Raw genomic sequence first — 22,255 nt, forward strand, 5'->3', positions numbered from 1 at the left:
AATATTTACATCTGTTTCATTTGACCCTGGACTTCTGTAGCTCACATGCACTTGAAGGGCTGGTGCTGATTTCTTTGACCTCTTCACAGTCCCTTGCACAGAACAGATAATAAATGCTTGTTAAAATAAACAAGTGTGGGAGCAGAGGAAAGGGAGCATTTCCAGGGTGCTGTGATGACTGAGATTGAAGCAAGGTTAAGAAACCCGATCCTCCCATGATAAGAAGCTCTTGGAAGGCTCTGAGGAGGGCATAACCTAATGGGTAATGCACGGAAGGGGGTTGCCTGTCATCTCCTGCCCAGCCTATTGCTGTGTCTATGGAACAGGTGTCTCCCATTTTCCCCATTGCAGAGCTGCTAAAGCGGTCTTTCCTTCCCTGTCTTCATCCTAGTGTGGCTGGCCTTTGAGATGGACTGACAGCTCCTTTTCTCAGTGACATTTTTATCATCCCATGAATGTGTTGCATTAAAACAAATGAACTGTAACTCTCCTAGAGAATAAGTGAACTCCTGAAGATTGACAGATTTAACTTTAGTGAGAAGGCAAAAAAAGGACCCAGACTATTTCAGTCAGTTACAGTCAGTTAAGGTCAGCGGCCTAAGTCTGAAAGCAATAAAAGGATTATTCAACAAAGAATAGTTTCAGTTCTACTCATTCTCTCTAATAGGTCATCTTCCAGAAAGAAGTGTTTAAAAAACCCCAAAATGAATCGTTGTACTCTACTGAAATATCAACATGTAAGCTGTGGAGTGAAATCATTGCTGGCAGAATCATATTTACACATCTGTTGTGCGAACAGAATTACAGATACTCTTAAAGGAAGAACAAAGTAAATTTGAATAAAAATAGCGCACATTTTGACTAGATGCCGATTACTTATTAGGTGTTGGGAGTGACTTTGACAGCGTACAAAGAAAGCAAAAGCTTGGCGTCTTTTAGAGACATGCTAGATGAATCCTGCTTTAGGGGGGTTTCCACTTGTCTGCCCTTAAAGAATCTGGAGCACCGTGGAGCTCCCCAGCACTTAACCCACACTTCTTAGATCCAGTTGCCTTTATGAGTACAACAGATGACAGTCATATATGCAAGAAGTAAAAACCCTTTCAAACTGGCCTGCTTACCGTGGTGAGTCACTATTTCTGCCAAACAAGTACTGTGCAAGCTGGGCTTCTTTCATTTGACTACCTGTGTTCTTTCTACAGCAGGAACAGTACAGTGTTTATCGCTTGCAATTAAATTTCATATTGCGTGAGGAATAGCACTCTTTGATAAAGAATACATATGTGTTAAAAAAAAAAAAAAAGAAAAAGAATACATATGTTGTGTGGTCCTATACGCCAGCAGTTAGCTTTTTTTCCTTTTTGTAATATAGGATTAAATTACCATGCTCCTACCACAGGCTCTTATCACACTTAAAATAATTTCTTAATATCATCAATCATCCTGCCAGTTGTCAAATTTTCTGTGTCATGATTTTTTAACATTTATTTTAGTTAGAATCCAAATAAGGTCCCTACTTTGCAATTGACAGTGTCCCTTAAGTCTCTTTTAATATCTAATTTTTCCTTCCATCGCTCTCCCTCACCTCCTGTAATGTTTTTGATGAGGAAACCAGGTCATTTTTCCTGTAGAATTTTCCATAGTCTGAATTTTCTTGATTTTATCCCTGTGTTACACTCCTTTAATCACTATTGTTGTTTGTGTAGATATAGCAAACATTTACTACAGCTATTTCCCTAGACAGAGTGAGAAAAATCTCCCCTTAATCAGAACAACCTTCAATGGGAATGACATTGCCACAGCCATTTTTGCTTTGGAACTACGGGAGATAATGTTCAGCTGTTCTCTGGCCGCTGTCTGTTGTCTCTGTGTGAATAAGTTGAAAAGGTGTAAAGCAATTAGGGAAGAGTATGTCACTCAGGATGCACATCTATGAGGAACAATTAGATTCTTTTTACAGAAACGATCACAAATGGACTCTTGTAACCTTACACAACTTAACGCCAGTGCCAGTTAATCCGGTTGGTAAGGATGATGCTTGTGTAAGAGTCTTACAGTGACAGAGGGCTACTCTGTGTGCTTGGGAAATTCACTGAAGCATAAATGCAGACAGCTATGAAGAGTTAATTAAAATTAAATATGAGAGACCTAAAAAAAAAAAAAAAAGCCATGCACCATAAAAACTAGAGTAAACTCTTAAAATGCCTGTTCAGATTTTTCTGAATAGCTCTTTCAGTATCTAGTGAAAATAGATTGGTTACTTAAGGACTGAAATTTAGTACATAAAATGAGTTTATAGAGATCTAAATTTGTGATTATAGACCCTTAAACCCAGTATACCTTCAGGAAATAGAATAATTTCAAGGAGAAAAATAGTTTTCAACGGTGACATAGACATTTTTGCCGTCAAAGCAGCCTCGTATTCCATTTCTGCATATAAGGTGCACCATGGCCCTGTCACATAAATAACTTTAGATTTAATTCTGACTCATACTTTTCTTATATAACATACTCTTTATAGATCATTGTCCAAGTCTACTGTAATTGCCGTAACATTAAAAAATAAATTCTCAGATTATAAACTAGACCCTTTTTTGTACATGCTACACAACTTTTTTTTTTTTTTTTTGCCATTCCCCGCGGCATGAGGAATCTTAGTTCCCCAGCCAGGGATTGAACCCGTGCCCCCTGCAGTGGAAGTGGGGATTCTGAACCATTGGACTGCCAGGGAAGTCCCTAGACCCTTTTCTAACTTGGAAAGAGAGTTAATACTTTTTGATGTAGGACCTATTTGTATTTCTTTAATAAGCAAAATTGTAGGGGACTGCTATAACTGTGACCAAGAAATATCACTTTATAAAGTACTTGCTATTCACCAAAGATAAAAATTGTGATTTATTTACTTTCCTTGTGCACTGATAATAAAGGATTCACTTGAAGATTGAATCTGGTTAGAGTATTTACAGGGCTCCCTTAATGACACTTACTAAACCACCATCAAAATATTGTGTGCTTGAAATTCCTCTCTGATAAGAAGGAAGGATTCTTTATTAGCCCAGTCTTCCTTGTGACCAAGAATGCTCATTTGTAAGTTTGAGATTTTCATGTCTGGTTAAGGTTTTTGTCTGTAGCCAGTAAGCAGAATAAAATTGAACTCTATTCTTTGGCGTCCCTCTTTTCGTCAAATACTCCTTTACTACATCTTAGGCAGTAGAAGTAAGGAAAAGAATAGAGTTTTTGGTTCTTATAAGGCTTGGGTTCACATCTTGCTTCTGTAGCTGCAATAGTTAGCATTCTTACTATCACAAATGACGTAAAGTTCTCCTAAAAAAGAAATGTACTGGGGTCATGACTTCGGAGAGCAGAGGTAGTGCCGCCTTCTGGCATGTTTCCAGGGATGTCCACAGGATGTAGGCTTGTTCTTGCCGTCCCCTGGGCTGGGCTTTCCTCTCTGTTGGCCACCAGCACCCGAGCTCTGTCCTAAAAAGTCTTCACCTAAATTGAAGGATCTCAGCATTCTCCCTTCCACTTTATTATTTCTCAGTCTTTGTTTTGTATTACTTCCCTTTCTCTTAAAAGTATCCCTCCTTTTTTCCAAGTTGACTTTTCCCCTTCACCTTTGATCCCATCCCATCTGTCTTATCCAAAAATATAGAGACGGTCTCCACTAATTATTTCCGCCTCTTTAAAATCTTAATCTTTCTACTAACGTTCGAGCACACCATCCTAAAACTAAACACCTTTAGCACTTTCAAATCCCCTTCAATTGTTTGATCTCTCGGTTTCCTTATTGAATGTGAAAATCCCTCCTCTGGACCTTAGTGGGTGTTAATCCTCTTCCTTGCTGGAGAATGTCTGTGCTTGTTACCTCCATTTCCTTAGCTCTTACTCAACACCTTTAGTTCTGCTGTGTTCACCTTCCTCATCATGTGGCTTCTTTATAATCCTTGCGGTGGGCTGAAAAATGACCCTCACCCCTAGGCTTCAACATCTATGTCAAAACACAGGAACCAGTGAATGCTACTTTATTTGGAAAATTTGATTGCATATGTGATTAAGGGTTTTGAGATGAGATGATCCTGGATGGGCCATAAATGCCATCACAAGGGTCCTTATAAGAGAGAGGCAGAGGATGCTTTGACACCACAGGCACACATACTACAAGCCGAGGAATGCTTAAAACTTCTAGGTTCTGGAAGAGGCAAGGAACACATTGTGCCCTAGAGCTTCTGAGGAAGCCTGATCCTGGCCCTGCTGACACCTTGATTTTGAACTTCCAGCCTCCAGAACTGTGAAAGAATAAATTTGTGTTGTTTTAAGGGACCAAGTGTGTGGTAATTTGTTAAAATGGCCACAGGAAACTAAATACAGCCCTCTTTTGACATTCTGGACAAAATTATTGACCAAAATGAACATGTCTGAGTAACCAGTGCCTAGGTCAGGAAGCAGACCCTTACCAGCTCTCCAGAAGACCCCTGGAGCCCCTCTCAGCCATTGCCCCCCACCAAAGAATCCTCTTTTTTTTTTTTTTTAAATGCAGATTCTTGGGGCCCTCTTCCAAGGTTTTTTTTTTTTTTAATCTAGTAGGTCTGGAGTGAGGCCCAGGAATATGTATTTTTATTTTTATTTTTATTTATTTATTTATTTATTTATTATTTATTTTTGGCTGTGTTGGGTCTTCGGTTCGTGCGAGGGCTTTCTCTAGTTGCGGCAAGCGGGGGCCACTCCTCATCGCGGTGCGCGGGCCCCTCACTATCGCGGCCCCTCCCGTTGCGGGGCACAGGCTCCAGACGCGCAGGCTCAGTAGTTGTGGCTCACGGGCCCAGCTGCTCCGTGGCATGTGGGATCTTCCCAGACCAGGGCTCGAACCCGTGTCCCCTGCATTAGCAGGCAGATTCTCAACCACTGCGCCACCAGGGAAGCCCGAATCCTCTATTTTGAATATCACATTTATGAACCTAATATGAACAGGATCATAAAGTACCTACTTTTTTGTATCTGGATTCTTTCTTTTAACAGTCTGTTCGTGAGATTCATCCATGTTGTCACATAGGGTTATAGATTTTAAAATTCTCATTGCTGTATAGTATCCATTGTCTGTATATAGCACATGGTATTTCTTCTACTGTTGATGGTTTATAAATACTGCTGTTATGAACATTCATTACATGTCTTTTGGTGAACATCTATTTGTGTTTCTATTGGATATATAATGAAGAAAGGATGTCCTGAGTCAAAGATGCCTTCTCATTTCTTTCTATACTAAGTTGGCAATCTCATCTACAATTCTACTTCAACTATCACCCATCATTCTGACTCTTAAATCGCTCCGTCTGATTCTCATCTTTCTGCTTAGATACAAAGTGACAGCTGTCAGATACACACACACACACACACACACACACACACAATGTTTAGTGTGTCCCAATCCAAAGTCAAGTTACTACCCAAAAAATGGTTCTTCCTCTTGTCATTTATTGTGTTAATGACAGGTCATCAATCTTAAACATTCAAGTTCAAAACAGAATCATTTTTAATTCTTTTTTTGATTATCCTGCATCCACCAAATTTCTAAAGCTTCCCCACCATGATTTCCCCACCATGTTATCTCTATATTAGTTTAGGGGCACATGTCCCTTGAATGACTCCTTAACTTAACTGGTTTCCCACTTTCCAGTCTGTTTTGATACTCATCCATCCACAAATTCTAGGTTTATCTTCACAAAAATTTGATCCTGCTGCACCCCTTCTCAAAACTCATGGACATGGATGGATCACCACTGATTGTAAAGTAAGTCAGAATTCTTTATGTTGGCTTTCTGTGCCTTCATAATTTGATTTCAACATCACTTCGATGAGGAATTATTCATCTGAGGCTTCATCAGGTGGTATTGAGTTATATATTCGCATTGTCTTCAATCACATGATAAATTGCTCAGAGGGCTTCCTATGAACATTTTCTGTAGTGGCTGCATATAATGACGATATACTGAGAGCTTCCCGTGCTTAGTGCACATGTAACCCTTACAGCAGTTTCGTGCGGTAAATACCTGCGTTACCATCCTCAATTTACAGTTGAGGAAACCGAAACTCAGAGAATTTAAGGTGTCTAATGTCGCCCAGCCAGAAACCTAATTAGGATTCAGACACTGGAAGTCATGAAACAGCTTGCCTGCCTTTTGCATATTCATGACTCCTCTCAAGGCCGCTGGAGATGGGGACGTTTCCTTTCCAGCTTTTCAGCTCTGTGGTGTGCTTTTCTGAGGCTGCATCTCCTCCTGGCCGAGAGCTGTGGTTCTAGGTCCTGCCACTCTGGGCTGGGCACCTCCTACAGATGTGTGCTCTCTCCCGCTTGCATTCTCTTAAGCTGGGGCATCGTGAACCGAACTCTTGCAGCTATTGCCCAGGCAAGGGGACTTTAGTTCTTACACCACCAATCTTATTTGGTTCTGCTCCCTCCTTCCTTCTTTCCATATTTCTCTCCTTCCCCTTTCCCCCCCCTCTTTCTTTCTCTTTTGTTTCTTTTTCCTCTCTAGGTTTCTCCCCTTTTCCCTCCCCGCACCCGCCCCCCTTTGGTAGGTGCAATGGCTCTCAACATTTTTACAAGACCAACCTCTGGAAGTGCAAACCATCCCTCTGATCACTTACCTCCCAGGCTTCTTTTCAGGTTAAAAAACCCCCCAATACCTCAGTATAATAAACATCAAACAAGCAAATTAGGGCTGGGGTGGGGAGATTATATATATATTTTCTTGAGCAATATATGAATGATTCATGCTTGAATCACTATGCATACATTTATTGGAGTTTAGGGATGAGGAAATTGGGGGCCAAAATCTATTGTTGATACAAATATGTATCATTATACACAGTAGGGTTAACTAAATAACATACAAGAAAATAAAAGGGTGCTGATGAAACTAAATGAGTAGTAATTTAAAGCAGGAATTGCCAAACCATGACCAATTCAAAACAACAATGATGATGGATTATTCTTCTATCCTTCCTGAAAATCTCAGCAATTCTAGCTGTACAATAGGAGTTTTGCAATTTCTCAACATTGTATCCCTGCCAGACTTTAGAAAACTGACTTAGAATCTTCAGGATACTCTCCTGGGGCACTACTTTTAGGCTATGAGTAACATTTTAGTAATTTTCATATTGTAGATTAGTTGTAAACAGCCCTTATTCATTCATAAAAGAAAAATCAATGGAATGCAGGTTATGCTTCCCTTAAGAATTAGGAAGGGATGATCATTTGGGGGTTAGTGTCTGCTCTTTAGAGAATCTCTCTTGGTTCACCCATTAAGGATCCCATTGGGAATTGACATAGTTTTCTATTGTGGTTTTCTGTATTTCTCAACCAAGTCCCAGGTACCCTTCCTTTCCTTGGCTTCTTCCATAATGCCTTTGATGTGCCGGGGGTGCTGTTTGAGGTGCTCCACTTTCTGACTCCATTGCCAGCTGATGCCTCACCCACATAGGTTTCTGTCATCCATCCTACCAGAGAATGGCTCAGGATGTTTGCTGAATTAAACTGGAACTAATGGGTCATGGTGGGGATTAATCCATCATGACTGGATGGGTAGTTCTGTGTGATAACTTGGGAAGTTTCCAGTGATTATGAAACTGTAGAGCACCTTGTAGACTGCAGAACAAGCTGAATCACTACTGGGCTCTTGCTTTGTCATCAGCGATCCTGATGCTTAAGGAAAAAAACTGAATAGATAGAAATAAACATTCGTGTCTTCCTTCAATGCTGCTTTTTACACGCAGCAGCAGCAGCTCTTGTGAGCTATTTAACTAACAGACATGGTTTACCAAGGAAAAATTAAATAGAAAGTAACACAGACCATGAACCACTGCCATTTGCTGACCAAAATGCAATAACGCACAACAGTCTTATGTGATTGTCCTAGAAATTTATTATGCTTTAATAAACTCCTGGCAAACCTAATTTGATGCTCCATTTAGCGTTAATTGAATTGGAACAAGGAAAGAAACTACACCTTATGTACAACTGTGAGAGATTTTTATGTCTTTGCCTATATTTTTGAATGACTGACTTAGCCTTAAATTTTGAAATGTGGCAATTTTACGCACAATATTACCACAAAAACTCAGTTAGTCGATTATTAAGTGCATTTACTCATGAAATACATTACAGGAGTATATGCATCAGTCCCCAAATCTATTTTTGCAATTCGTTTTTGTTCTGATCTTTGGAACCTCCATATCCTATAAGTGTAGTATGTGGCTCATTTAAGAATTAAGGGCATGGATTCTCCAGCCAGATTGCCTGGGTTTGAATCCTGGTGCTACCACTTTCAGACTGATTTTGGGCTGACTACTTATACCTTCTCTACCTCAATGTCCTGAGATAATAACATTACCTACCACAAAAGGGGTATTATGAAGATTAAGTGATTTAATATTTGAAAAGCACAGAATGTCTGACACGTGTAATTACTAAATACATGTTTATAAAATAAAGTGGGTAAACTGTACCCCATATAAGTGGGTTTCAAAAATGGTGGAGTATCAGGCATTTATTTAGTTTGTTTTAATTACATCATCTTATGCATTTTTAGCGTGTCTTAGGATGATTTCACAAGGAAAAAATTTTTCACCTGTTTATTTTATTACTTTTGAGAAGATATGCATCAGAGTCAGAAGATAGCCATAATAAGATAATATTTTCTTTAGTTAGATAATGAAATATTATTGTGTAAAAAAATGCTGTGTAACTAGAAGTCCTAGCCAGTATAACAAGGTAAAACCAAACAACCAACCAGAAAACAAAAACCATGAAAGACATACAGATTGGAAAGGAAGAAAGAAAACCATTTCTAGTTACAGATGATATGATTGTCCATGTAGAAAATCACAAAGCATGTACCAAAAAAAAAAAAAAGCTCCTTGAACTAATAAGTGAGTTTAGTAAAGCTTCAGGATACAAGGTCAATATACAAAAATCAACCATTTTTATGTACTAACAATGAACAATTGGGATTTGCAATTTTAAAAAGAGTACCATCTACAATAGCACCCCCCAAATGGAACAGGTATAAATTTAACAAAATATGTGTAGGAACTATATGTTGAAAATTACAAAATACTGATGGACAAAGTAATCAAAGAACACCTAAATAAGTGGAGAGATATGCCATATTCATGCACTGAAAGACTCAATATTGTTAAGATGTCAGTTCTCCCTGAAATGATCTATAGTCATCATAATCCTAGTCAAAATTCTGGGAGAAGTTTTTGCAGCTATCAACGGATAGCTCTCAGCTACCAATTGATTCTAAAATTTATACAGGAAAGCAAATTGAAGAACTAAAATAGCTACAACAATTTTGAAAACAGAAGAGTTGGAGGACTCACACTGCCTGATTCCAGTACCTACCATAAAGCTACAGTAGACAAAACAGTGTACATAGCACACACGGTCCCCAACTTACAACAGTTCAATTTACGATATTTGGACTTTATGGTGGTGCAAAAATGATACCCATTCAGTAGAAACCATAATTCAAAATTTTGAATTTTGATCTTTTCCCGGGCTCGTGGTACAGTCCTCTGTTGTGATGCTGGGCAGTGACAGCGAGCTGAAGCTCCCAGTCAGCCAGGCAATCAGGAGGTGAAACAACCGATACGCTTACAACCATTCTGTTTTCACTTTCAGTACACCATTCAATAAATTATATGAGATATTCAGCCCTTTATTATAAAATAGGCTTTGTGCTAGATGATTTTGCCCAACTATAGGCTAATGTAAGTGTTCTGAGCACATTGAAGGTAGACTAGGCTAAGCTATGATGTTCGGTAGTTTAAGTGTATTAAATGTATTTCAATTTACAGTACTTTCAACTTACTGTGGGTTTATCTGGACATAACCCCATTGTAAGTCGAGGAACATCTGTATTGGCAAAAGGTAGACACATAGATCAATGGAATGGAATAGAAAATCCAAAACTTTTTGGAAGAGAAAATCAAAATGGATCATAAACTTAAATGTAAAATGTAAAAGCTATAAAACTTTCAGGAGAAAACGAAGGAGAAAACTTTTGTGCCTTGGGTTAGGCAAAGACTTTTTTGAGATACCACACCTAAAGCACAATCCACAATAGAAAAAAAATTTGATAAATTGGGCTTAAAGTTAAAAACTTCTGCTCTCCTAAAGACACTTAACAGAATGAAGAGGTAAGTCACAAACTGGGAGAAAGTATTTGTAAATCACATATCTGACAAAGGAAACATATCCAGATGATATAAAAACACACAAAACTCACAGTAAGAAAACAAACTCAACAATAAAAAAATGGGCACATGCTTTGAACACTTTACAAAGCAGATGAAAGAGTAAATTTTCCTCTATGGAAATTAAGAAATATATTAAGAAAAAATACAAATACATTAGAACAAATCACTTATCTGAATTTGAGGTAGGAAAAATGCCTGTCTTCTTCTGAGTTATCATATGGTATTATGGTATTTTAAAATTACTATACAATTAAGCATTTTTAATGTTCTATATTGCATCCCCAAATGGGTCTGTTCCTGTTTAGATGTTTAGATCTAGTGAATACACCTTAGTTTGCTTTTACCATTTATTTTAAATGTCTCGTTTCTCTCTTCATCTGAAAGCCTTCAGCAGCGTTTGTATTTTGTTTTAGCAACAAATTCCACGAGTCAATTCTCAGGAAAGAACCCATTTCCCCCCTCTTGTCACTACTTTAACTTAGTATTTTTCTTTGTATATCTCTCATTTATTTTTCATCGACAGCTGTTTTATTTGGTTTCTCTCAGCCGCATTGTATGCCTTCTCTTGATTTTAAAGCGGCATCACTGACTGTGAGTGGCTGGCATCTGTGGGAGGAGCAAGCCGTGTGGGCGCAGGAGGCAGATGGGGCGTGTGGGTGGGATGCAGTGACTCAGTTTGTTCGGGTGTTGATTTTTGATGTGTAAATGGTAAGGACCCCAAAAGAAAGCTCTCCATTTGTATTAAAGAGCCCTGAAGTCATGGTTAGCCTTGAAAACATCTTTTGAAGCTCCTGTGACCTGTCCTCCCCTTTTATAACCTCACTCAATCTTCTAGGTCTTTAGCCTCCATTTGATCTGATTTATTTCTCCTTCACAGAATGCAGACTCTAATTTCACATTCATTAGATAAGGCCGACTGTCTCAAACAGCCTCTCGAGGGTCTGTGTCCCTTTTATAAAAGTGCTGCACTTTGGTTTTATATTCAGTCACACGGGGCTTCGATGTTCTTTGTGTATTCTGGTGGGTTCCTAAATTACAAAAGTAATCAATGTTCATAATAGAAATTGTGAAAGACATAGAAAGTATAAAGAGGAAAAGGTAATTCATAATTCCATCACACAGCTATTATCACAGTTTACACTTTGGTATACAACTTTCCAAAACTTTTATTCATGTGCATATATACACATAGAATATATATAATAATCTATTCATTATAATGTATACATTATATTTTAATGTGTATGCTATACATTATAATGTATATATTTTAATATTTTTCCTTAATATAGCTTGAATTTACCCCAATATTAAATGTTCTCCTATAATATAGTTTTCAATGGCTGTATAATGTGCCATTAATTGAATTTATCAGTGTGTGTGTGTGTGTGTGTGTGTGTGTGTGTGTGTGTGTTTCGCCATTTTTCTACTGATGGATATTTAGGCATTTTCCATTGTTACTGCAAAAATAATATTTCAGTGGATATACTTACAAGTAAATCTGCCACATGTATAGGAATTTTCACAGGATAAATTCTTAGGAATGGAATTATTGAGTCAAAGAGTGTGCATAATTTTAAGGACTCAAGTCTCCTAAAATGTTTACACTTCCCCAGAGCATGTAAGAGTATCATTTCTTTGCACCTCCATTGGGTATTTTGAAATATCTTAGGCCACTTGTTAGGGAAAAAGCTTGACACTTTATTATTCGTTTAATGTGCATTTTATTAGTAGTGAGATGTAGAATATTTTTATATGTTTACTTACCATTTTAGTTATACTTTTGTGATTTTACCTGCCTATGTCCATAGCCTAATTTTCTATTGTAATGTTCTTATTTGTTTTAAATTGACCAATCGAGATAATTTATAAAGATATTAACCTTTCATATGTCACATATTGCACATATTTTAAACAAGTTAGCATCATCTGTTAAATTTGCTGTATGTTAACATTTTCATTTTAATTGTGAGTAGGATCTGTTTAACTATTACATTTTCCAGAAGCTTATTATGATTATAAAGGAAGCTCTTGGTTTTCATAATTTTGCGTCTTGACACCTTACTAAATTGTATTATTACTCATAGTGGTTGTTTAATTGATTTTACTGGGTTTTTTTTGGTTGGTAATTGTAACATCTGCAAGTAATGATAATTAAGTATTTTATTTTATAGAATTACGTTTCCATACTTTGTGAAATCTTATTGCATTAGTTAGGATTTTCAGAAAGTGTACTACTAGTGAGAATAGTTGACAGCCTTGTCTTTTTCCTGATTTTCATGGGAATACCTGTAAGCACAAAGTTGGCAGTTGTTATGAAATATATATTATTCTTCACTTTAAAGAAGTACCCTTATATTTTCAGTTTGCCGTTATTTTTAATGAGAAATGGAAGTGGATTTTGAATTTTAGTTAAAGTATCAATACTTGGGGCATCTTTGGGAATGCTGATGATTTTTTTCCCATTGAGCCATCCTTGCATTCCCAAAATAAATTTTAAACCCATGATCTAGTGGTCTTGTAGTATAATGCTTGGTGCATTTTGCTCAGTTTTCTTTCATGTTTTTGTCTGTATACATAAATGAGTTTGAGACTAATCTGAATTTTATTTTTGGGACACTGTCAAATTTTGGTATCAAGTTTATGCCACCCTGGTGTTAGTCATCTATGAGCTTTGGAAGAACTTGTATCTGTGGTTATATTCTCCTTCTTAGTCATAATTTCTATACCTTTGATTTCTCTTTTTCTTGATTATACTTGCTAAGGACTTGCTAGATACTAATTATTATAAAATACAGCTCTGAATTGAGTCATCATCTTACCTATTTGCTTTTATAAATCTCATTTTACATTTATTACTTCCTTCTGTTTCCCATGGATCTGCTTCTGGAACCTCTGTTAACTTGTTTTCAGTGTTGAGATATAACAGAGAGAGTAAGTCCTGCTTCCCACCATTGCAGACTCTCCTTAGTTTCCAGTAATTATATGACCCCCTTCTTGTTTTAAAAGTGCAGTTTTGCTGCAGTTTGTAAAACCACTTCTGATAGAACTGCTAATTAAAAAGTCAGTGGTAAATGAAGAGGGAAAGTCCCTATCATTTCCTCATTTCCTCTTTGAATACTAAGTAACTGAAACCGAAAAGTGCTTACTGGGCATTATTTAGGTGTCATCTTTTGGAGGACTTTGTTTTCTGTTTGCAGATATTGCCGTGGTGGAGATGAGTGATGCCTTCCGGCAGCCGTCTTTATTTTACCACCTTGGAGTGAGAGAAAGTTTCAGCATGGCCAACAACATCATCCTCTACTGTGATACTAATTCAGACTCTCTGCAGTCACTGAAGGTACCTCACTTGTTTACTAAATATTTACTCTAGGCACCAGAGTTTTAGGGATAACTCTCCGTCATCCAAAAAAAAATTCACGTAGTGTATGTTTATGAAAGGATGTTTTTTGTTAGTCCAATAAGTATGTAACAGTGACGAATTACATTGTGAGGTTTATCTGGAATTCAATGTGGAAATTTGATGATACACAGATAGGGGAAAGACTTAGTGTTGATTTCTGAGCTCCAATCGGAGTTGCAGTTGAGGAGACTGTTGTTAATAGAAAGTTGTCAGTATACACACTGGAGAAGGAAGAGGAGATTGCATAAGGTATGGACAGCCCTCGTGCTGTGTCACCATTGGGGGTTTCATTGGGCACACCCGTCTCCAACTAGAAATACGCTGCCTACTGAAAGTACTCTGAGTAGAAATTCTCTGTCACCAAAAATTGCCATCCTCTTTTGCTGGGATATGATTTCAATTAAAGTGGGAAAAGGGGAAGGAAAACTTACCGTATTTGTCTGCAAAATTCAGCATGTCTCATGGCGTTCTCTTCATTATAGGAACTTAATTATAGGAGGGTATTTCCTCCATCCAAAAAGATTGCCTAAAATGCTTTTGCAAGGCCAAGTGATTTTACACTGTGTGATTCTTTGAAAAGCATCTAACAGTTCAGCACATAACTCATGCTGAACCTGATATCATTCATTTCCTTTGTGAAACTTCCATCTACCTCTTTGTGGCTTTTTCTCATCTATACTTTCAAGTTTCCAAATCAAAGCCAACCTTGGAACGTGGAGTCCTAAAACCCAGAGCCATACTTCTAATAGCTTAGGAATTGGTAATATGAAGATCTCTAACCCAAAATCCAAGCCAAAAAAAATTTAATAGTATTTTGCTTTTATCTGAATATCTGAAGCTTATATTACTTTCTCCAAAAAATCTGCAGAGTGTCATTTAGCAAATACCTTTACTGCATACCAGGCATTGTGCTGGGGATTGATAGGCTCTCCCTTTCCAGAATACTCTGAAATAGTACTAAGAGATTTTCCCCAACTCCGTCTAAATCTATTTTTCACCTGGAACAATTCTTTAAGCAATCCCTACTTAATTTTGCCCCAGATGTACCCCTTTAATTAATGTATCATACATTTCATGATGGTGTATTTTTAATTAAACATTTTGATTTGGTACTATTTACAACATATATTAGCAGTTGATGAAGAGATTATTTTATTTACTCTTTGTATTCTGCTATTTTATTTTCTTTGCATTAAGTTTATTTTCAGCAGGCAGTGTTGTGTTGGACATTTTTCACACTACACTATTTTTATTCTTGTCCTACTGGTATCTGGAGATTTAATTTTATAGCCATCCTTTCCTAAGGAAATTTTTTTTAATTACATTTGAGAGAAAGAGATAAAGCTAATCTTATCAGAAATTTGTGTGGGACAAATAAACTGATTTATTTAATTGCTTTCAGCCAGCCTTTGTATAGAAGCGTTACTGGTATTTGAATAAAACAGTTCTTTAAAGAGCCTTGTCTATCTAAAATATACTCATTTATCTTGTACATAATCGCTGCTTGTTACTGAGCACTTACTATGTGCTAGGTACTAGTGCATAGTGCTTTACCTACATACATATTCACATTTAATTCTTAAAACATCCCTGTGGGGTATATATTCTTTTTTTTTTTTTAATAAATTTATTTGTTTGTTTGTTTGTTTATTTATTTATTTATGGCTGCGTTGGGTCCTTGTTGCTGCATGCGGGCTTTCTCTAGTTGTGGCGAGCAGGGGCTACTCTTTGTTGTGGTGCGCGGGCTTCTCACTGTGGTGGCTTCTCTTGTTGCAGAGCATGGGCTCTGGGCGCGCAGGCTTCAGTAATTGTGGCTCGTGGGCTCTAGAGCGCAGGCTCAGTAGTTGTGGCACACGGGCTTAGTTGCTCCGCAGCATGTGGGATCTTCCTGGACCAGGGATCAAACCTGTGTCCCCTGCATTGGCAGGCGGATTCTTAACCATTGCGCCACCAGGGAAGTCCCTGGGGTATATATTCTATCACCAAATTATAAGATTGCAAACTGAGACTCTAACAAATTCAATCATTTGCCAAAGGTGATATGGAAAATTTGGGACCAGGTCTGCCTGACTCCAAGGCCTGTTCCCCTTAACCACTAAACTTGATTGCAGTTACTTTTAGTTAGAAGGATATCAGACATTCCTGCTAAGTGTGTTCATTTAGAAAAACCCTTCAAGCATACGTCCTGAGTTGTTCCATGCAACATCCATCCCTTCTTTTGTCTTCCTCCTTCCATTGACTGTATGTTATTGACTGTATTCCCTAAGCTTTTGCCACTTTCTTATTTAGTTTGTTCCTGGCCCAAATAGGTATCTGGTTGCAGAGGACAAAGTTCTGGGGTAGAAAGTGTTTTTTTTTCAGTCTCTGAGCAATGGAAGTTCCTCGGGTTCTTTCTGAGGAAAGTCTGTGTGTGTGTGTGTGTGTGTGTGTATTTTTAATTTTTAAAATTTATTTCTGTTGCAGGTAGTTATAGGTGTAACTGTTACCCCTGCCATCTACCAACAGAAAGGAAAACTGCTGTGAAATAAGGCAGAACAAGAGATATTTATAAATAATATATTATGTATGGATTAACCAAATAAAAACGAAGCATCTCCCTATTTTCACAGGGCAAAGACAGAATGAGAATGTTATTCTTATCACATATCTAGCTTCACTTAAGTTGATTCTTTGGGCATCTAGAAAGTACAGCTGCACCAGTTTTATTTTCATCTACTGCTCTTTGTTGAAGAGAACAGTTTTCCTTTGGCAGCAAATTCTTAGGAAGAAATCATAGGAAAAAATTTTTTAAGTTTAAGCTTCTGAAAAATAATTGTTAGGAACCATATAAGTACTTAAAATCTATGTCTGAGTTTTCATATGAAAGCATATTTAGAATCTAATCAAATCATGTACTTGCAATAGGATTCGTAGTCATTTTAAATTACAAGTACTCTCTTATTGTAGCAAGAAATATTTAATTTTCTTCAAAAAAAAAGATCATCGTTGCACTTTGAGAAAGGGAAATTGATAGATATTCTTTTTTTTCTTAGCATTGTAATAACAATGTTCACAATTTTCTCTAGATAAGTATCATGAAAACTTCTTATGTGCCTATTAATGAGACTCTTAATGCTGAGATTTACATTTGCTTGAAAATAAGAAATTGCTGGGAACAATTGTTTTCTGATTTATTTCGTGCATCAGAGAAATTATCAGATCTTCCCTTGGGGTCTCTTGGTAAACGAGACAGTAGGTCTGGACACCATTGGCCAGTAAGTTGTTGGGCCGATACACAGAATGCGTCTGTCATCAGAAAGGGCTTGGGAGAAATGAATGGCTGTTGTGTAGAGTGAGGAAGTTGTTTTAATGAACCATTTCTTCTATCATCAGAAATTCCTTTACAACGACAGCTCTCAGCTCTAATTCTTGTGATTCTTCCCCCTTTTCCCTTGTTTAGCTCCCTCTCTTTTTTCTAGGCTACTCTCCACTCACATTAAATAATGTTTCGTATAAAAACAATGCAAAACAAAACAAGGAAATACCACTTAAAAGCCAACAATTAAAAGCCCTTATTATACCAATGGCAAGGCTGTGGAGAGTGGGAAACATATGCATTGCTGGTGGGAGAGTATGTTGGCACTACCTTTTGAAGATCAATTTGGCAATAGCTTATAGTATCAAATGAGCGTATCACCAAGAGTCAGCAGTTCTGTCTCTAGATGTATACTGTAAAAAAAAAATCTTTGGCATGCATAAGGAGATATAATCAAGAATGTTTACGTTAACATTGTTTGTAATAACCTCTCCCCCAGAGGAATTGGTAAATATCTATCAACAGAAGAATGAATAAATACTTTCTGGTATAGTCATTTAATGGAATCTTATAGAGCACTTAAAATGAATTAACTAGAGCTTTCTGTACCACTATCAATATATCTCATAAACAGTGTTGAGGGAAAAAAAATTATAGAAGCTTGTGTACAGTATGGTGCCATCTATACAAAATGTAATGACGTGCAAGACAATTTTTTTATCATTTATATTATAAAAGGATAGAAGTATGTATGGGAATTATAAATAAATTAAGAATAGTTACCTCTTTGAAGGATAGGAGTGGAAAAGAATTGAGAGGGGATGACAGGAGTCTTCAACTATATGTGTAATATTATATTTCTAAGACTAGGTGGTATATGCATGGGTGTGTGAATAAGTTTTGTTTATTTTAAATTTTTTAAATTGAAGTATAATTAACTTACAATATTGTATTAATTTCAGGTGTACAACATAGTAATGATCACCATAAGTCTAGCTACCATCTGTCACTATACAAAGTACATTACAGTGTTATTGACTGTATTCCCTATGCTGTATACTACATCCGCATGACTTATTTATTTTATAACTGGAAGTTTGTACCGCTTAATCCTGTTTACCTATTTTCCCCATCTTCACACGCCCGTCCCCTCTGGCAACCATCAGTTTGTTGTCTGTATCTATCAGTCTGTTTCTGTTTTGTCTTGTTTGTTTGCCTGTTTTATTTTTTAATTCTGCACATAAATGAAATCATATGGTACTTGTCTTTCTCTGTATGACTTATTGCACTCAGCATAAATATTCTTTAGCTCCATCCATGTTGTTGCAAATGGCACGATTTCATTCTTTTTAGGGCTGAGTAGTATTCCATTGTACATATATAAACATATATATGTACCACATCTTCTTTATCTGTTCATCTATTGATAGACATTTAGATTCTATATCTTGTTTCTATATCTTGGCTATTGGAAATAATGCTGCAGTGAACATGGGGGTGCATATATCTCTTCAAATTAGTTTTCATTTTCTTCAGATAAACACCTAGAAGTGGAATTGCTGGATCATATGGTAGTTCTTTCGAGGAACCTCTATACTGTTTCCACAGAAGCTACACCAATTTACATTCCTGCCAACGGTGAATGAGGGTTGCTTTTTCTCCACATCCTTGCCAACACTTTGTTGTCTTTTGATGATAGCCATTCTGACAGGTCTGAGGTGATATCTCATTGTAGTTCTGATTTGCATTTACCTGATGATTAGTGATGTTGAGCATCTTTTCATGTGCTTGTTGACTATCTGTATGTCTTCTTTTCAAAAATGTCTATTCAGATCTTCTGCCCATTTTTTAATCAGGTTTTTTAATATTGAGTTGTATGAGTTCTTTATGTATTTTGGATATTAATCGCTTATTAGGTATATCGTTTGCAGTTATCTTCTCCCATTTAGTAGGTTAACTTTTTGTTTTGTTGGTGGTTTTCTTTGCTGTGCTAAAGGAGTGTATGATTAAGTTTTATATTTTTATATACTTGAAATATTTCATAATTAACCTTTTTTAATGAAAAAGTTGTTATACTCTGTTATTTCCTATAGCCATCAGGATAATTTACATATATTTTGGGCATTTGAATCTCAAAATATTTTTTTAGTTTCTTTTTTCTAATGTTCTAGCTGTGGTTAGAAAGCCTCACATGCATTTGGATCTTTCTTTCTGCACTAGGATAGGCTTTATTCCCATTTTATCCATTGCAGAATAAATGTTTGTCTAGAGATTGATATATACATCAGTTAGTGGTGACACAACTTGTGTTGAAGCTTAATGATTATGTGAGATTATTCCTTATTCAAGAAATTTAGTTGTATTTTTCTCTGTAACCATTGCTTTTTTTTAAAAAAATTGGTCCAGGGATCCTTTATGTATTTATTTATTTTGGCTGCGTTGGGTCTTTGTTGCTGCATGTGGGCTTTCTCTAGTTGCAGCAGTGAGCAGGGGCTACTCTTCGTTGCAGTGCGCGGACTTCTTGTTGTGGTGGCTTCTCTTATTGCAGAGCATGGGCTCTAGGCGTGCGGGCTTCAGTAGTTGTGGCACACGGGCTTAGTTGCTCTGCGGCATGTGGGATCTTCCCGGACCAGGGATCGAGCCGGTGTCCCCTGCATTGGCAGGCAGATTCTTATCCACTGCACCACCAGGGAAGTCCCTATAACCATTGCTTAAAAAGTCACTTTCCAGATGGGATTTGCTTTCATAAACTGTTCTCTACAGCAGTCTATCTACATGCTTAATCCTTCACGATCTCACTGAATATAGTACCTGCACGAGATATTTGTACACCCATGTTCATAACAGCATTACTTACAATAGCCAAAAGATGGAAGCAACTTAAATGTCCATCAGTGGATGAATGGATAAAACAAAATGTGGTATACACATACAATGGAACATTATTCAGTCTTAAAAAGGAAGGAAATTCTGACACATGCTACAACGTGGATGAACCTTGAGAACTACCATAGTTGCTCATTCAAACAGTTCCATGGTACCTAGACCCATGATGTATATCTGTAGATACAGAGACACCCAATCTCCTTTAGTGCTTATATATGAGAAATTGGACATTGTCAGTTTTTCTGGTAATCATTCATTTCCACCTGAGCAAATGGTTATAGTTTTGCAAAGAGCAGGCAGTGATGTCCATGTTGTAAATTTTGATGATTATACCAGTTTCTAGTAAATTGGTGAGGAGCTCAAGGTAATTTTTGTTATAAATACCTTGAACTTAAGTTAAATTTTTACATGTATTTGGCAAATTTGCTCAGATTCTAGAGTGTTCTTAAACCCATAAAACTTTTTTTTCCTCTTACACCACTGCTTCCTTTTCTTAAAGTTTTATCTCCCTTACCAAGATAAATAACTAAGATGAGTTTAGCTTTAGATTGAATTGTGTATGAAATTAAAATTTGTTATTTTCCCAAAGGTTTATGATTCTTTAGTTTAATAATGAATTTTTACTGCATTCTTTTCAAAAAGCACTCTAAAATAGCACTTAACTTAGTCAGTGGCACAAAGTACACAGTAAGTATTAGGGAAAAAAGTCATTTGAGAATATGATCCTATAAAGTAGTCTAACGATTTGTGAACGTTGGCCCTGCCCCATATAACAGTGCTGCTGCTGGACATTTTCATAAGTGTCTTGCCTACTTGATAACTAACCGCTGATTTGTAAACCATGGCATTCTGTGTCTCCCCTGTTCAACTCAGCCATCACATACACTTTTTAATATTTCATGGAAAGATTTTTTTTTTTCTGTTGAGAGAAAAAAAATAGTCTTGTTCTTTTATTTTACTTATTCCAGAAATGATCTAACTTTCACCTGAGCTATAATAATTCCATGTCAAATTGGGGGAAGAAAAAGAGACAGTTTTGGGGAGGAACAGCTAAGAAATACCTGTAAGCACTGCTATATCAAGATTTTCTCTCAAGATCTTGAATTGACAGACTAGATGAATGATTTCTTTAGCAGGAGTTGATTTCCAGTTGTTGAATCCCTGAGGCTGGGGAAAGGGCTTGAGACTGGAAAATCCAGTTTTCTTTGATGTCCGTTAGCAATATGACATCTTCAAAGGAATTATCTATATACTGGATAAAGTATGCCCTTGCTTTCCTTCCTAATTCCTCCTTTACCCTCCCCCATCCCATTGTTTCTAGCATCTTATTTCCATTTTGTCAAAGGGAGAAGGGGATCTATGCTACATAGTGAATGGAAGATGACGTCCTATCTCTGGGTTGGCACCAGGTATTCTCTTCATTTGTAGAGACTTTCATCACAGGCCCATGAGCTCGAATACCTTAAAAAGTAAGAAGGAATACCTCTGCACACAGAAGGTGTGAGTCCGAAAGTCTCCTAACTCCCACCCAAATGGGGCAAGGCTTGCTGGATTCTGTTCCCTTTTGTTCATTATAAATAATTGATTCTTTCTGTGGAAGTTGATCTTTGTGGCACTGCAACCCATCATCCTATTTGAGTCCTTTTAGAATGCATCCTTGAAATTTTTACTGAAATCTATGTGTAAAATGTAATTTACTGTGCCGAAATTCATTATATTGTAACTTTGCAACAATACAGTTTGTTTTTTGAGAAATACTTGTACTTGAATAATATGGCCCAATTAGGCATTGCTGAAAGAAACAGCTGATGACAAAAAAGAGGAAGTTGATTATAATAATAACAACACATTATAAGAAGTTTGTGTTAAGAAGCTCTTTCAAATGCTGTATGTATAAAATGTCACTCTTCAGCATCTCAGCCGTTTAAAGATATGTATCTACTTACAGTAGAGTTCTCCCACCAAGATAAATTTTTTTTAACATGAAACAGAAGTAATAGAGGAGGAGAAGAAAGTCTAGAATTTTTTAGGATTACTTTCCAGCCTGGGTATAATTTAACCTGATTTTTGGTACAGGTTGTTTTTATTGATAGTTGCTCATATGTCTTACCTGTGATCATGATGTGTTCTTCCCCATGATCATGAACAACACAGGTACAAGATGCCTCTGTATCTGATAACGGTGGGAATTGAGTTGGGGTTGTCTGCTTTGGTAGTATTAATGCCTCATATTGCATATGGCTTTAAAACACTTAAAGGTCTCTCATAAACTTATTTCATTTGGTCTTTCAAAATGACCCAATGAGATAGACAAGTTATGTGCAGATTGAACAGATAGAAGCTGCTTTCTTTACAGATGAGAACTAAATCCACAGAGATGCAATGACTTAGAGGCACACACAGTT

The 22,255-nt window shown here is 36.9% G+C and overlaps 1 protein-coding gene across 4 annotated transcripts in view; it reads left to right on the forward strand.

The window, feature by feature from the left end:
- The window catches only part of MAP3K5 (mitogen-activated protein kinase kinase kinase 5), a 221,493-nt gene that overhangs the window by 53,302 nt on the left and 145,936 nt on the right, over positions 1-22,255 (forward strand). For 3 of the 4 annotated variants that reach the window (XM_059941122.1, XM_059941121.1, XM_059941123.1), the window contains exon 2: positions 13,467-13,606. The exons of the other annotated variant lie outside the window; for it this stretch is intronic. In XM_059941122.1, coding sequence (XP_059797105.1) covers positions 13,467-13,606 — 140 coding nt within the window. The remainder of the gene's footprint in view (positions 1-13,466; positions 13,607-22,255) is intronic. 4 annotated transcript variants of the gene reach the window in all.

This window comes from Balaenoptera ricei, chromosome 12 (genome assembly GCF_028023285.1).
Source record: "Balaenoptera ricei isolate mBalRic1 chromosome 12, mBalRic1.hap2, whole genome shotgun sequence".
NCBI lineage: Eukaryota > Metazoa > Chordata > Mammalia > Artiodactyla > Balaenopteridae > Balaenoptera > Balaenoptera ricei.